The sequence below is a fragment of the Tachysurus vachellii genome, chromosome 13 (assembly GCF_030014155.1).
Source record: "Tachysurus vachellii isolate PV-2020 chromosome 13, HZAU_Pvac_v1, whole genome shotgun sequence".
Taxonomy (NCBI): domain Eukaryota; kingdom Metazoa; phylum Chordata; class Actinopteri; order Siluriformes; family Bagridae; genus Tachysurus; species Tachysurus vachellii.
This window is the reverse complement of record NC_083472.1, coordinates 7,234,649-7,248,393: the sequence shown is the minus strand read 5'-3', so window position 1 is coordinate 7,248,393 and position 13,745 is coordinate 7,234,649. Positions and strand designations below refer to the sequence as shown.

Genomic DNA, 13,745 nt, shown 5'->3' with positions numbered 1-13,745 from the left:
AAAGGTGTAGAGATGTTTCTAGACCTTTTCTTCATAGATTCTAAGCTGTTATACTTAAATGTTCAGGACATAATGATCATCACACCTGTGTGCAAAGGTTCCTAAGCTTGGTTTGTTCAGACATTGACCCCATATTTTATATAAGACACTGGGATTATATAAGGAGTGTCTATAGGTCTGTCAGAGAGGTGTGATTCTAAAGAGTGTGTTAGCTGGTAGAGATAAGAGTCTTTTCATGTTGTCTAGAAATAAAGTTTGAGCTTTTGTATAATTACTATCATTATAGTCAAATATAATTTTCTATAGAATTTTTGTTTACTTTGTATAAGACTTTAAGATTTTAACACAACTAAGAAAATACACAATAAAATAAACTCATAAAGCCTTTAACAAAAAGGGCAAAACTGATTTATTTGTAGTATTCCCAATAACAGTTGTGGTACAAAGGTAAAGTTCACTGTAAACATTCTTTTCGTACAACTTGATTGTGTACAGAGTGTCTCAGGCGTTTCAGTTCAATCGGGGTTTTCAAGATAAAATACACAACAAGACAAAAGAGAAGAGAAATGTCATGCAGTTTTCACCCATCTTCCTCTCTCACTTCCTGTGAATGCGCTATCTGAAGCTTACAGAACCTCTGTATATTGTTCCAGGGTGGTTCTGTAATCGTCATTACCAAACAGCTGTGTCTCCTAGATAAGTTTTGTGACATATTATGACCTTCTCACAGGGTACTTATCATTGTTTTTTTTTTTAGTCTCAACATTTTTTTTAGTCTTCTCATAAATAAATTTAAAAAAAAGAAATTTTGAGGTCAGAAGAGATTTTTTTGGCCAAATGTTCATGGGAAGTGGTCTGACGTCTCAGGCACAATGATAATCTCCAGCTGCAGCAGTGGTAAGTAAAGAGAGCCTGGTCAGAACTTGATGGAGGTCATGAAGGTGGTCTTGATGGCGATCCCTCTAAAGGGACAAATAGAAGTTTTTCTCAGCCAAACATATCCTGGGAGGCATAGGTCATGTAGAGGAAGCCGTCTGTGTCTCTGTGCTGAGAATATACTTCCGCCATGCTGGCTGTCATGGAGCACATGTTTTTTCCTGAGATCAGCAGGTACAGAGCCTGGGATGCTTCCAGTGCTATCTTACTCCTGAGACAAAGACAGAGGTGGAATTAATTATTAGTATAATAACTTGATCCATTGAGATACTTCTTGAGACAAGGACTTTATTTGCATGAGAGGTACCTTGTGATTGAAAGACATAAATATTTTTAATGCCCATAAACTTTTATTATGTTAATTTTAATAAGTTTGACTAGAGGAAGAAATTATTGTCTGTGATAATTATACATCTACATTCTGCTTTTTCAGCAGTTTTATATCCAGTATGCTAATAATGCTGCGGTGTGAAAATAGGACCTCACATAAGTGTGTGAACATCAGCAAATGAACAGACAGAAGCTGTTATGCTGGTGTTGTGTACTGGACATGCACAACACCAACTTTCAATATGCACATTGTTCAAAAACGTGCTTCACACAACTGTTCAAGCATGTTTGCTTTTATTATCTTCAAACACTAGTTTGAGGATCACTCACCTGAGCAGACACAGAAACTGACCAATTGTAAGCTCATGTGGGACCAAAAATTTAGTTTTGTCCAAAAGAGGAAGACGCTTCTCCCGGACGCAACGTTCAACGATGACCTTTGAACACAGAAGTCAGTCAGAATATGTTTTGCTCAATTATTAGAATTAAATTACCATCACAGGGAAGCATCTTACTGGTAATTTGTTGGGGAACTTGGAGCGAATTGTGCAGACTTCATCTTTTCTTGTTGCTGCATTACAAGGAGAATTAACATCTACTTAATCAGTGCATAATGTAGGAGAAAACATGAAGACCTTAATAATCAAATCTGGTGAAGGTCACTGCTTTGTATAGTTTTGTGTTTCTCCTGGTCAACACAATTAATCCAGTTGATCAGATCATTATCTATACTTTTGTGCATTGGAGCAGGTGTCCTGTGAACAAGGACGTCCTAAAAGTGTGCAGGGTAGACAGAAAGCTGTACAGAACCCATGATTTTGAGAGGGATGTGAATCATAATCTTTAATATATCTTTCACCCACTCATATTGCTAATCTTTTCTCCTAACAATCCACTCTCATGAGCCTAAAGTCTACCAATCAATCTCTCCTATCATTTTCTTTTTCCTTGCTCTAAGAAAAGGGTGATTGTGTCTTCTTGTTGCTGGCCTTCCTTACTTTAGGCACTTTCAAATCAAGGCTAAAGTCTTTTTATCCGTCCTTTCCTTTTGTACTTTTAATCTACCACCTTGTATTTTTCTTCTGTGATTTATTTTGTTTTATTCGTTTGTTTTAATTACTCCCCTCTCTGTATATTTATGTTTGCCTTAAGAAGCTTTGTTAATCTGCTTAAGATATTATTACATTTGTATAGCACTTTGGCCAACAAAGGGTTTTTAGCGTGCTATATAAATTAATTTAACTTGGCCTAATGCTGTATAGCAGAATTTATTGTCTTCTCTGCTTTAATACACACAGGAAGGGCTGATAATTAGTTATTTAGTTGAAGTGGGTGTGTTAAAGCAGGGGAAACATGGGGTACTCCAGGACTGGGGTTAGGAACCTGCTGTGCCATATTGCATAATATTATTGCATTTAATTATTGCATTTAATTATTATAAAATACATTTCTTCCTAAGGTGCTTCTTACCTAAGCACTTCCTTTGCTTGAAGGGCATCACTTCCATGGACTTCTCGAATGGTGCCATGTCTGAGTGGTGCAAAGGAGAAGTGATGAGGAGGTGGAGGCAGTGATGGCGCTCTGTGGCCCGGCCGGAGGTGTGATCAAACCCCGTCGAGCTCTGGGCAAAGATGGGCTTTTATACTACTCTACAGAGAAGAGGAGGTGTCAAGCAGGAGGAGGCATCAGGCCTCTACTGAAAACCAATGTGCTAAATAGTTTAGGGCCTTTTGCGAGCGTAAACGTGACAAACGTGACTCTAGTTTCTGATCCTGGACCAGCCTCTGTGAATCTGTTACATTCAACACACTCTGAAGATGTAAACATCCCATCAACGCATGAACACACAACAGCAAGCTCCAGCAAGCACCACTGGTCCAAATGTGTACACAAAACAACAACATGATATAGGGGATTCTTTTAAAAGTAGTGATTAAAATGATCATTTAAAGCGTTTTTTAATTTGGCGCTTGCAGGTTTCCATAGAAACCGATAATTCCAGTAAGCGGGTAAGTGTGTGTGTGTGTGTGTGTGTGTGTGTGTGTGTGTGTGTGTGTGTGTGTGTGTGTGTGTGTGTGTGTGTGTGTGTGCGTGTGCGTGCGTGTGTGTGTAGTGTGTGTGTGTGTGTGTGCGTGTGTGTGCGCGTGCGCCTGTGTCTGTGTGTGTGTGTGTGTGTGTGTGTGGCTTGAACCCGCCCGAAATATTTGATGACAATTCCAGATGCCTATTGGTTAACATGCACACAGCACAGCTGATTATATAAGACTACGTGTAAAGTAGCATGGCTTTGCTCAGCACTTATAATAATGTTCACAAAAGTTTAACAAAATCATAATTAGGAATCATCCATCACCTGCCCATAGATCAAATAAATGCATGGTGTAATTTATTTAATGATACAATATTAGCTACAACCTTTTGAACGATTAACCAATAGGAATCATTTCCATACATTTTCTGGTTTCTCTTTGAAAACTACTCTAGGCATCTAACTGCAATCTGAACACTGAGATGTTGGGGTCACAGCAGGAGGAGAAAAGCAGAGATCTGGTTTTAAAAGATCAAATGCCTTCCCCCCTTATCAGTCTATTGTCATTATTTTTGGTGGAACTACTATAAGAATGTATTTAAGGACAACATTATTAATATAGCTAGATTAATCCTTAATAAATCCATAATTGGTTAAGTAAGTTATATTCATTTAATCAAGTAAATGGACCAGGATGAGTTTCATACACTCCAGTTGAGAGCAAACATTTTTCACATGTCAGTGTCAGAGTACAAGAAGTTTCCAACGTCATTAACAACTTCTATAATAGCAGTTAAAATAATAATGATGGGCACTTGAACCTGAACCATGTGCAAGACATGTGTTTTGGAGGTCTGTTAACATTAATGCACAAACAACAACAACAACAACAAGAATGCAAAGCTATTTTAAAATACCCAAATGCAGAAATTTTATTCATTTAGAAAATGGGATGGTACAGATAACTAATTAAAAAAAATGTATAATATAATTTTATTTAAAATATATTACCGTGTCCAGTGATAATGGGCTATTTTGATCAAATCTACCGTCCTTCTGTTTAGTAGCCTGCAAGTGTTTTTAGGTAAAGCTAGCAAACATCAATAAATTCCAAATGTTAAAAACAAGCAAACAAACAAACATTAAAGCAAAACAAAGTCTATGAGACAATGTTCAAAAGATTTAATAAATTACTTCCTTGTCTCTGTGGCATTTGCTACTATTTTTAAAAAGGTATATATACATAAACGTTTACATCCATATTAGATGGCCTTCTTATTTACTTGAGTAACACTATGTTAAGTAGTCATTGTGTTTAGGACGTCTGTTTCCATGGCATTACTTCAAAGAGCGCGGTGCTGAGATTATTATAATGGAGGAGCGCCATCTAGCGTTTGTATTCAGTTGCTCGTTTAAATGCAGCAGACTCGCGTTGCTAAGCAATTTCTTATGTGTTCCCTTAACTCTTTGTGGTAAGATATTCAATCATAAAAAATATATGTTAATGTCAAGAAAATGTTAATAGTATGTTAAATTAAAATAATAAATTAAAATAATGTTAATAAATTTGTTAACTGTTTACAACACGTCCGTTCCATTCGAAAACTTCTCAAGCCAATCAGGGACGGTCGCTCACACCGTGAATCCGCCCACAATACTTGTGTCCCCGCCCCTCACCGTTTGCAGTGCCGTGCAAAGCTTTACGCAGAACTGAATCAACACCAGGGAATCGGCTCCAGGGACCGGAATGTGAATGGTGAGGATGTAGGACCGGTCTGGACGGTATATATATACTGTATAGGTGATCTAGGACGATCGTTCGGTTTTCCGGGTAAAGATAAAATTCACAAATGATCAGAAATAGATGTATTTTTTTTAACAAGCGTAAATGCATCAATGCGAAAGTTAGCACTTGAGTTAGCTGGAGAACGTCAGTGCATTTTCGGTGTTCTTAAATAACAGGAGACAATAACACGCTGTGCTCCTGTTGACGCACACTGTAACACTGTAACACTGGTGCCGCATTGACAGTCGACGGTGTACCGGCCACACACACGCGCGCGCACACACACGCACTCTCTCTCTCTCTCTCTCTCTCTCTCTCTCACACACACACACACACACACACACACACTCTCTCTCTCTCTCTCTCTCTCTCTCTCTCTCTCTCTCTCTCTCTCTCACTCACACACACACACACACACACACACACACTCCCACACTCTCTCTCTCGGTCTCTCTCTCTCTCTCACACACACACCCACTCTCTCTCTCTCTCTCTCTCTCTCTCTCTCTCTCTCTCTCACACACACACACACACACACACTCCCACTCTCTCTCTCTCTCTCTCTCTCTCTCTCACACACACACACACACACACAGAGGCAGGCAAATCACACGCGCTTGTCGGTCAGCGTGCGTTATTTGCGCCTGTCCGGATCCTGACCACACGCACAGGATGTCGGGGCGCAAAGGTTGCGTGAATTCTCTGTGGTCGGGGAGCGAGAGGGTCCGCATAGGAGAGCGGCTGAAAGCCACACTGGCCGGTATCGTGGAGCTGGATGTGCTGCGAGGGCGCCAGCTGGATTTGATAGAGTCGGTGCTGGAGGAGAGCGCGAACACCGCGGATGATGACCAGTGCGACCAGGGGGAGAACCTCGACAGCGCCACCGATGATGGTGCCGTGACCACCTTCAGTCAACAGGTTAGCGGGGACAAGGTTTATTTCTCATGGGGACCTTAATTTCTAACAATATTTCATACAATAAACACCTGCACCGTGTCAGACAGTTTGGTGAGAGTGACGTCATCCAACTAGGGTGCCACTATTTACAATTAAAGGTTGCGCGCGCGCGCGCACACACACACACACACACACCTTATCGGCATTTTCTACGTGCTAAGGTTGAATAAGTGTATTACAGGCTAATGAGCAGCACAAAACGTGTTGGTTTCACACAGATTCAGAATAGTCTTACTGGGATTACAATGTCTAGATTATTTACTTGATCGTGTTTCAATTAAGACTTGGCACAGTATTGGTTTGGTGAGTTGAGGTTTTAATGAGCTGATATGGCAAGGTGAGCACCTGCCCAAGAACGAAAGGCTTTTTTATGGAGCCGTAGGCCTATTTCAAGTCTGTGTGTGTGTAAGGAGAGAAGACTGGGGGAAGTGCTTGTTTGAAATGACACTGGGGTTAAGAATGGCCAGTGTCCAAGGAAGATACTGTGTAAATGAACAGATGTTAAGTAGCCACACAGAAAACAATGAAGATATTCACCTCTCTCGTGACGTTTCTGTCCTTCAGCTCTTCACATTCTGTATCCCACAGCAAAACCCAGTAATACATGTTAACAAGTTGTTTTCACAGAAATTACAAATAGACCACAAGTTGTCTGAAGAATGCTTAACCATTTGGCTGCAATACCTAATTTAAAAAGATCTCACTGCTCACTAACTCTGATTGAAGAGATCAGACTGAGATACAGTAGAATACTGGTGCAAACTGAACGATTAGTCATCAGCCAAGTTTGTTTGTTGCTTTTCTGCCAACACATCTGCCATTTTGCATAAGCGGAACATGCTCAAAATATTATGCTGCTTGCGTCATAGACATCACCTCTTCATTGGTTGTTAAAGAGTGAGCAAAGAAATAGGGATGATGGACTGGATAGAGGGATGATGGAGAGTAGTCCACATGGCTGCACAAGGTACTCAATGAGTTCAGCTTCAGAGTTTGATACATTTTATTGTCATTTACTTATTTTTGACACAGGGGCCAAAAACTTTCAATAGTGATTCAACACTGACTCGACTGTTATCGATTAAAATCAAGCCATCTTTAAAATCACAGATGGTGATAAATATCTATGCAATATATAAGTCTTAATATCTTCAAAAACGTCCCACTGTCCGTTGCACAGAAGAATGAAAAGCGAGTCCTTAATGACTGTCTTGTGATTGAGTAGACTTATGACACTAATGTCTGCACACATCCAGTGACATTGATACGAGAGCTTGCAGTAAGTGCTCTATCATTAAAGAGAGATCGCACTAAAGGGCCTCCCACACTTCCACCATTTTCTCATTTTATGGCCATTTTGTGACCATTTTTATCATTAATCTTGTATAATTCTCATTCTGTGTGTCTGACTACTACTTTTGAATTGATGGGTAGCTGGAAAAAGGCCAGTCTTGTCTGTAACACTGCTCTGAGACCCGTATTGGGTTTCTCTAAGCGTCGCTCTACTGCTCATCCCCCAACGTTCCTTCTTCGTGTAATCAAATCAACTGTAATTTCATACTTTGATAATGTACAGCTGTGTATATGAAATGCATTTCATATACACAGCAATGTCTGAACATTTTAGTTTTATTGCGTTAGTTTGTGTTTGTCTGGGAGGCAATAATTTTAATAATTTTATGCTTGGGCTCAACTTGGTTGGAAAGCAGTGTTGTGTTTATGTTTGATGTTAAACCTTCTGTACGTTCAGGTAAAAATGACCCGTTTTGAAGTCTTACTAAAAGCGATATTAGATTTCGAATAGATGCAGTTAGTCAAATTTAAAGTGTAAACCTAATTAAGTGTTTACTTAATTATGTTATTAGTGAAATTATATAGAATAGCAAAATCATATGTATTATAGATAATTAGGGGGAAAAGGTGAAAAATTAAAGTTTTTTTTTATCAGTACTGTTTGGATTGTTAATACTACATATAATGGAGGTAACATAAACTGGGTGTTTAAAAATTAATTCTACTTGTGTACTGCTCCTAAATCAGAGGATATACAGTAGGACATTTGGACAAGCACCGATAAACACTCTTTAAAAGAGAGTTAACTCGAGAACCATTATGGTTCTTTGTTGTCCCTTGGATGTCTTTCATATAAGAAGCCCTTAAAGACCCCTTAAATATATACAGAGAACCACTTAAGCAATTAACAAACAGTACTGCGAACAAAACATGAGGGATGAGTACATACATTTTCAGTGTAAGACTGCACTCAAAATATTTTGTATAGGTCAATTCAAGGAACATATATCATGTACGATGATGATTGCAGCATTCTTACATAACATCAATCTGCTGAGGAAAAAATATTCCTCTATCTGAGATAGAGATAAGTATTGCTGCTGAATCGGTTGTGTGGGCGAAGTGAGAGAAAGAGAGAGAGAGAGAGAGAGAGAGAGAGAGAGAGAGAGAGAGGGGACGAGAGAGACAGAGACACACAGAGAGAGAAGCTCAGCAGTACACAACACTGAAGAGGGGGTGGTAGTCACATCCAGGAGTGTTGTGTGTGTGTGTGCACGCGCATGTGTGTTCTAGGGGTTTAAAATGCCTCCTTCATGCTGTTTCTCTCACTAGGCAACCCAGCCCCCGCTCGCTCTGTTTTACTTTCTCTCTCTCTTTTGCTTTCCCACTGACTCATGCTCTCTTTACTTGTTATCAATCTACATCCGTCCCCTCTTGCTGAGTTTTAGACCTTCGTGTGTCCTCTGTTCTTAATCTCTTACTCCATTTCTACATCTGATGCTGTCTTTCGTTTGGGTTTTTCTGCCTTGTATTTTTAAACTGGGAGATAAATATTTGTGCTTTAACTGCTAGAGCAGAGATTAGACCGGTCAAAGTTTCTTTATAAAAAACTCTCAGCCCCCTCATCCTCTTTCCCTAGTTCTTTGTTTCGTCATCTGTCGCTCTCTCTATTCTTTCCTTATGAACTCTCCCATCCCCCGGGGTTGGTTCTTCAGCACTATTATGAGTCACCTGCATTGTGTGTTAAACTGGGAAAAGTGAATCAGGGAATTGATCAGACGTAACAGGAATCACACAATGGTCAACTGTGTAGGAGGATATTTAAAGGTCCTTTGTGGAGCATGAAATAGTTCAGGACTCCATAAATACCATGGATTTCAGAACTTATTTTAAGATGAACTTTGACACAATGACATTCAAAGCAATGACCTCACACACGTCTGGCTTTACAAGTATTCTGATATTGTGAAGAATGCCAGTTATTATGACCTGAAATGCTGTATTGTCTCTGAACATTTTTTATGCGTGTGAAGTAAATGGCTTGCTGCTAAAGTACTATTTTGGATTTTTGTAAACATAAACATCTCTGAAGTTCTTGCCCTGTAATTACCACCCGTAGCCTGTTTTAACATGTGCCTGTTTTCCCTGTGCCATCTGACTTCTGTTCTCAGACTCTCTCTCCAGCAGACTCTGTAGTGCCAGGCGTCAAGGCTGCAGAGGGCATAAGCTCCCGCTGGTCTACTCTCTCATGGGACATCCCATCAGACCTTCTTTCTCTTCCCACGCCAGAATCCACTGGCACCATTTCACTCGAATGTGACTCCAGACCCAGCTCAGGTAGGGCTGTTAATTCCCAACATCAAAAAGACTTCAAACAAGTGAAGCACATTTGTTTGCCCCTGCAGATATACCTCCTGCAAAAACATTTTCATAATGTCCTTTGAAAATTAACACCTGTACCTGCATAGGCTATAAAGGAACTTTGTACTTACATAGAGGGGGATGCTCTTCAAAGCCCACTCCTTTCTTTCAGAGGGTTTATTGCTGGACTTTGTTCTACTCTGCAACATGTTCACAGCTTGCTTATACCAAGTAGAAAATCAATCAGTGCCAATCAGTGTTTAAAAATGGAAGTAATATTATGTCTGAATGACAATTGAATTGCCATTGTTTTTAGAATGAACATTAATCTGTTTCTTGAAATTTTTATGAAGCAGTAATATAATTCCTGACAGGTGCATATTGAATAGCTGCCTCACATTGCGCAAAAAGTAATATTCAATGTTGACTTTTCACGTCAGTCTCATGCTCAATTTTTTTATGTATGTTTAAGAGCTCTGTGCAGCCTTTGGCAAATATTAACCCTTCCCTTTTTGCTTATTCTTTCATTTTTATACTCTGTCATCTGTGAGTCTACTCTTTTGTTCAAGATACATTTGTGCAACCCTCCCCCATACGTTCTACTTTTTTCCACAGGTTTTTACTCAGTCAGTGGGAGCTCACTGTCAGACTCTTGTTACTCAGTGGCTAGCGAGGCAGCCCCTGGAGTTCCACTTAAAATGGGGGGACCATGCAGGCCTCACTCGCTGGACCACAGTACCACCCAGTGGAGGGAGGATGAATCACAGAATGGACAGAACTCAAGAGGGACAGCCCAAAAAGGAGACAGGAGGCCTGCTTCTACAGGTAGGACAAGAATTATCAAATATATTTACCATGTCAACTTATGTTTTTGTGTTGATCAGTGTGTAACATGGTCTTATTAACACTATCAACAGGTGAACTAGAGATTGATGGGCTAATGTTTCTCACTGGACTCTGCTCTAGTCTCAGAGCAGCACAAAAACAGTGTGTTTTGTCAACCTCCACCACCTATCCCCATCTGCAACTAGACCCCAAATACTGTTCTGACCTAGTCTCACGGAAAACAAAAGAGGTGTACCCTTATCCTAGCCCACTCCATGCAGTGGCCTTGCAGAGTCCTCTGTTTACTTCTTGCCAGAATCCTTCCCCCACAGAGCGCTCTCCCAGCCCAGAGGGGGACCAGCATTTGGAACCAGAGCCTGAACAGCCCACTGTGAGGACCCAACCTCCACCATCTCCATCTCTCACACAACTGGAGCAATATATAACCAGATTAGCGCATCAGCACCACAGCAGGCTGAATGCTGAGACTTCCAATCGAGCATCTCAAAAGGCCTCTGCAGGTTTATCCTATGAAGGAATCCATCCAAAGAGTGCTTCATCCTCCAGCTTGACCAGCTTGACCCCATGTAAGTCATATCTAGGCAATTCTGCTAGAGTTAGTCTGAGCAGCATTGGTAAGAAAGCTAGCAGGAACTCAATCAACCTTGGAAACCTGCCATCTGTCACCGGGGAGGATTTCAACATTAGTTTTCACCTCAACTTAAATTTGAACCTTAATTCTAGTTTGAATAAAACACTGAATATTGATGCTAAAAACATAAATGAACAGGCATCAGGATCATGTGGGCATCTTAGTGGAAACTTCATCACTCCAACTGCCTCCCCTGCTTCATCTTCAACTACAGTCACCAGCACTCCAAACTGGAGGAGCAGACCCCGTATATCCACTTGCCCATCTACAATTAGTAATCGTGGATCATTGGAGATCACTGGAAAGACCTTTGGTTCCCTTAACTTTTCCAAGTCCTTGGACTGGAGTGGGGCTCCACGAGAGGAGGCAGAAGGCTGCCCCCCATCAAAAGCCCCTGAAAGTCCTGCTAAACTGAGTGAGGATTCAGTGGTGGTGTGCGAGATCTCTCGTGTGTCTGGGTTGCCCAGATCGGTGGTAGTAGGGCTTATGGAGGAAGGGGTAGAGCTGGATGCGGAGTGCTTCCGGAATGAAAGAGAGAGGGGTGAAGGGTCAGCTTCTCCATGTAATGCTCCAACTCCTCGTTCCTCTCGGACCTCCCTTCCTACTACTTACGAAGATCCAACTGGGTTTTATTCAAATTCATCCTCAAACCTTTGGGCAGGCAGTGGTGTTATTGAACCTGACTACATTTCCCAGCAGCACCGCCTACAGATCACCCATTCAGATTGCCATTTAATACATACAACACAGTCAAACAGCCCTCGCTCTGATCACTCTGGTCCCACTCCTTCCCACACCTCCCCCATCCTGCCTTTACCCCACACTTATTCAGATTCGGCTTCCTCTCCAGGCTCCTCGTCCCGTTCGAGAGTGCATTCTCCTCCTCGACTACTCTCAAATTCACCATTTACACCTGCTCAGCTATCAGTGTTCCGGCGGGACTCACCATCTCAGTGCTCTCTTCCACACATCCACCCTTGTGGTTCTCCACTAGAAGGCCCCATCAGACCTCGCGGTGGTTCCCTCAGGCAAGATGCTGGAGCTGCTACTGGGTGGAGGGCTCAGGAAAGAGGCTGGAGGAGGAGTGGTGATGGAGAAGGGCTCTATCAGGGCAAGCATGCCTCAAGAGAGCTGGTGCGAGCATCAACAGTGAGCAGTTACTCAGGAAGAGACTACGGCAGCTGCTGGGAGGAAGAAGCAGGCTCGCGGACTCCAAAGAAAGCCACCAAGTTGTGGAAAGGTTTTGAATCAAGACTCTGGGGGAGGGAGGAAGATTTGGAAAGGGAGGAAAGGGTTGGAGATTTTGGATGGAGGCATGCATCTTTAAAAGAGACTTCATCAAGCAGGGTACAAGAACGAAAAGAGAATAATCTCTCTAGAAAGAAAGGGACAAACTGGGACGGACATAGTTCCAGTCTTCGGCTATCCAGGAGAGCTTTGTTTCGGAGCGAATCTCAGGGATTTCTGTCATCCCGTTCACAAAAACGGGACATCCGTCTCCAGAACAACCATTGGTGCTCTTCCTTGGAGATTGGTCGGGAAGGACGGGGCACAGAACGTGGGCGAAATATAGTCAGGAAAGAGGACAAACATCACTCATCCACTGCCAGTCTTTTCCATCTCTCTCGCTCACAAAGCCTGGAAGGAAGCACTCACTCAGTCTCACCCCTGTCTTCCCCATCCCTTTCTCCCTCTCCACCTCCGTCAGCCCCTCTAACCCGTTCCCGATCATTTCGTGACCTTGGGAGGAAGATTTTTGGCTCAATGCGGTCCCTCAGTTTCAATAAGAACCAGAAATCAAAAAAGAAAGACTAGAAAAAGCAGCCAGAATAAACCTGGCAATCCTTTGACGGGACCTTATTTCAGACATGGCCGGATCGTTAACAGACAATCATCACTGATTGTGTCAAATATTATCTATCAACCCATTCAAATGTTTGCCATGCTGTAATTTATGGACTTTAGTTCTTCACAGGAACTTCAGTGGGAAGACCTAAGTTTGGTCAGCACTTAAGGGGCAAACAAAAAAATAACCTATAACTCATCACTTTAATGTGCCGTGTTAAAATGTGTGAAATGTGTAGAAATGCAGCAGTTGCTTATTTTTGCATATAACTCATTACAAAAACATGATTCTATGTACTGTAGACTGAGACATGCAGACAGTTATAAAGGCCAGAACCACGATTAATGTATCTAAGAAAAAACAGTACTGCCAACTTCTTATAATGGGAGTGTACGATAAATATTTTTTTTCTTCAAGTTTCTGCGCCTCTGCATGCAACTCTATGCTGTGTCTCTGTGCATCATTATACTCATGGTGCACCAGTGTACTCGAGTGTTGTTTAGAATACTATATACTTTGCACTATAGGGTTTAGTGCGTTTACCGGTAAAACACAGACTAAAAAGTACAGTATGTTGTATAATATAAAGTGTGCTCAGGACTTTAAAATAAATAAGATTTCAGTGTTGAATAATGACCCAGTATTAATAAAGACCTAAAATAAAACATGACCCATCTTGTTTTTAATGTGGCTATTATATATATATGCCTAATGAACTGATTTACTGTGG

At 41.3% G+C, this 13,745-nt stretch overlaps 2 protein-coding genes across 2 annotated transcripts; one reads left to right on the top strand and one right to left on the bottom strand.

Moving 5' to 3' along the window:
- Nucleotides 1-442: 442 nt before the first annotated feature.
- map1lc3cl (microtubule-associated protein 1 light chain 3 gamma, like) lies at nt 443-2,908 on the bottom strand. The gene is made up of 4 exons (XM_060884669.1): nt 2,737-2,908; nt 1,782-1,837; nt 1,597-1,703; nt 443-1,147 (listed from the first exon to the last, which is right to left on the bottom strand). Exons 1-4 carry the CDS (start codon nt 2,792-2,794, stop codon nt 988-990), a joined length of 381 nt encoding a protein of 126 aa, XP_060740652.1. The 5' UTR covers nt 2,795-2,908; the 3' UTR covers nt 443-987.
- Nucleotides 2,909-5,660: 2,752 nt separating this feature from the next.
- Nucleotides 5,661-13,682, top strand: si:ch211-168f7.5 (dapper homolog 2). Its single transcript, XM_060886006.1, has 4 exons — nt 5,661-5,999; nt 9,503-9,668; nt 10,308-10,517; nt 10,610-13,682. Exons 1-4 carry the CDS (start codon nt 5,754-5,756, stop codon nt 12,982-12,984), a joined length of 2,997 nt encoding a protein of 998 aa, XP_060741989.1. The 5' UTR covers nt 5,661-5,753; the 3' UTR covers nt 12,985-13,682.
- The last annotated feature ends 63 nt before the right edge of the window (nt 13,683-13,745 follow it).

Excerpts from the sequence above, each read along its gene's own strand:
- map1lc3cl (XM_060884669.1), bottom strand. The coding sequence starts at position 2,794 with ATGGCACCATTCGAGAAGTCCATGGAAGTGATGCCCTTCAAGCAAAGG. Across the intron at positions 1,838-2,736 it reads CAAGCAAAGGAAGTGCTTAG|CAACAAGAAAAGATGAAGTC; the intron begins GTAAGAAGCACC and ends CTTGTAATGCAG. Across the intron at positions 1,148-1,596 it reads CAGTTTCTGTGTCTGCTCAG|GAGTAAGATAGCACTGGAAG; the intron begins GTGAGTGATCCT and ends TCTTTGTCTCAG.
- si:ch211-168f7.5 (XM_060886006.1), top strand. The coding sequence starts at position 5,754 with ATGTCGGGGCGCAAAGGTTGCGTGAATTCTCTGTGGTCGGGGAGCGAG. Across the intron at positions 6,000-9,502 it reads TGACCACCTTCAGTCAACAG|ACTCTCTCTCCAGCAGACTC; the intron begins GTTAGCGGGGAC and ends TTCTGTTCTCAG. Across the intron at positions 10,518-10,609 it reads CAGGAGGCCTGCTTCTACAG|GTGAACTAGAGATTGATGGG; the intron begins GTAGGACAAGAA and ends CACTATCAACAG.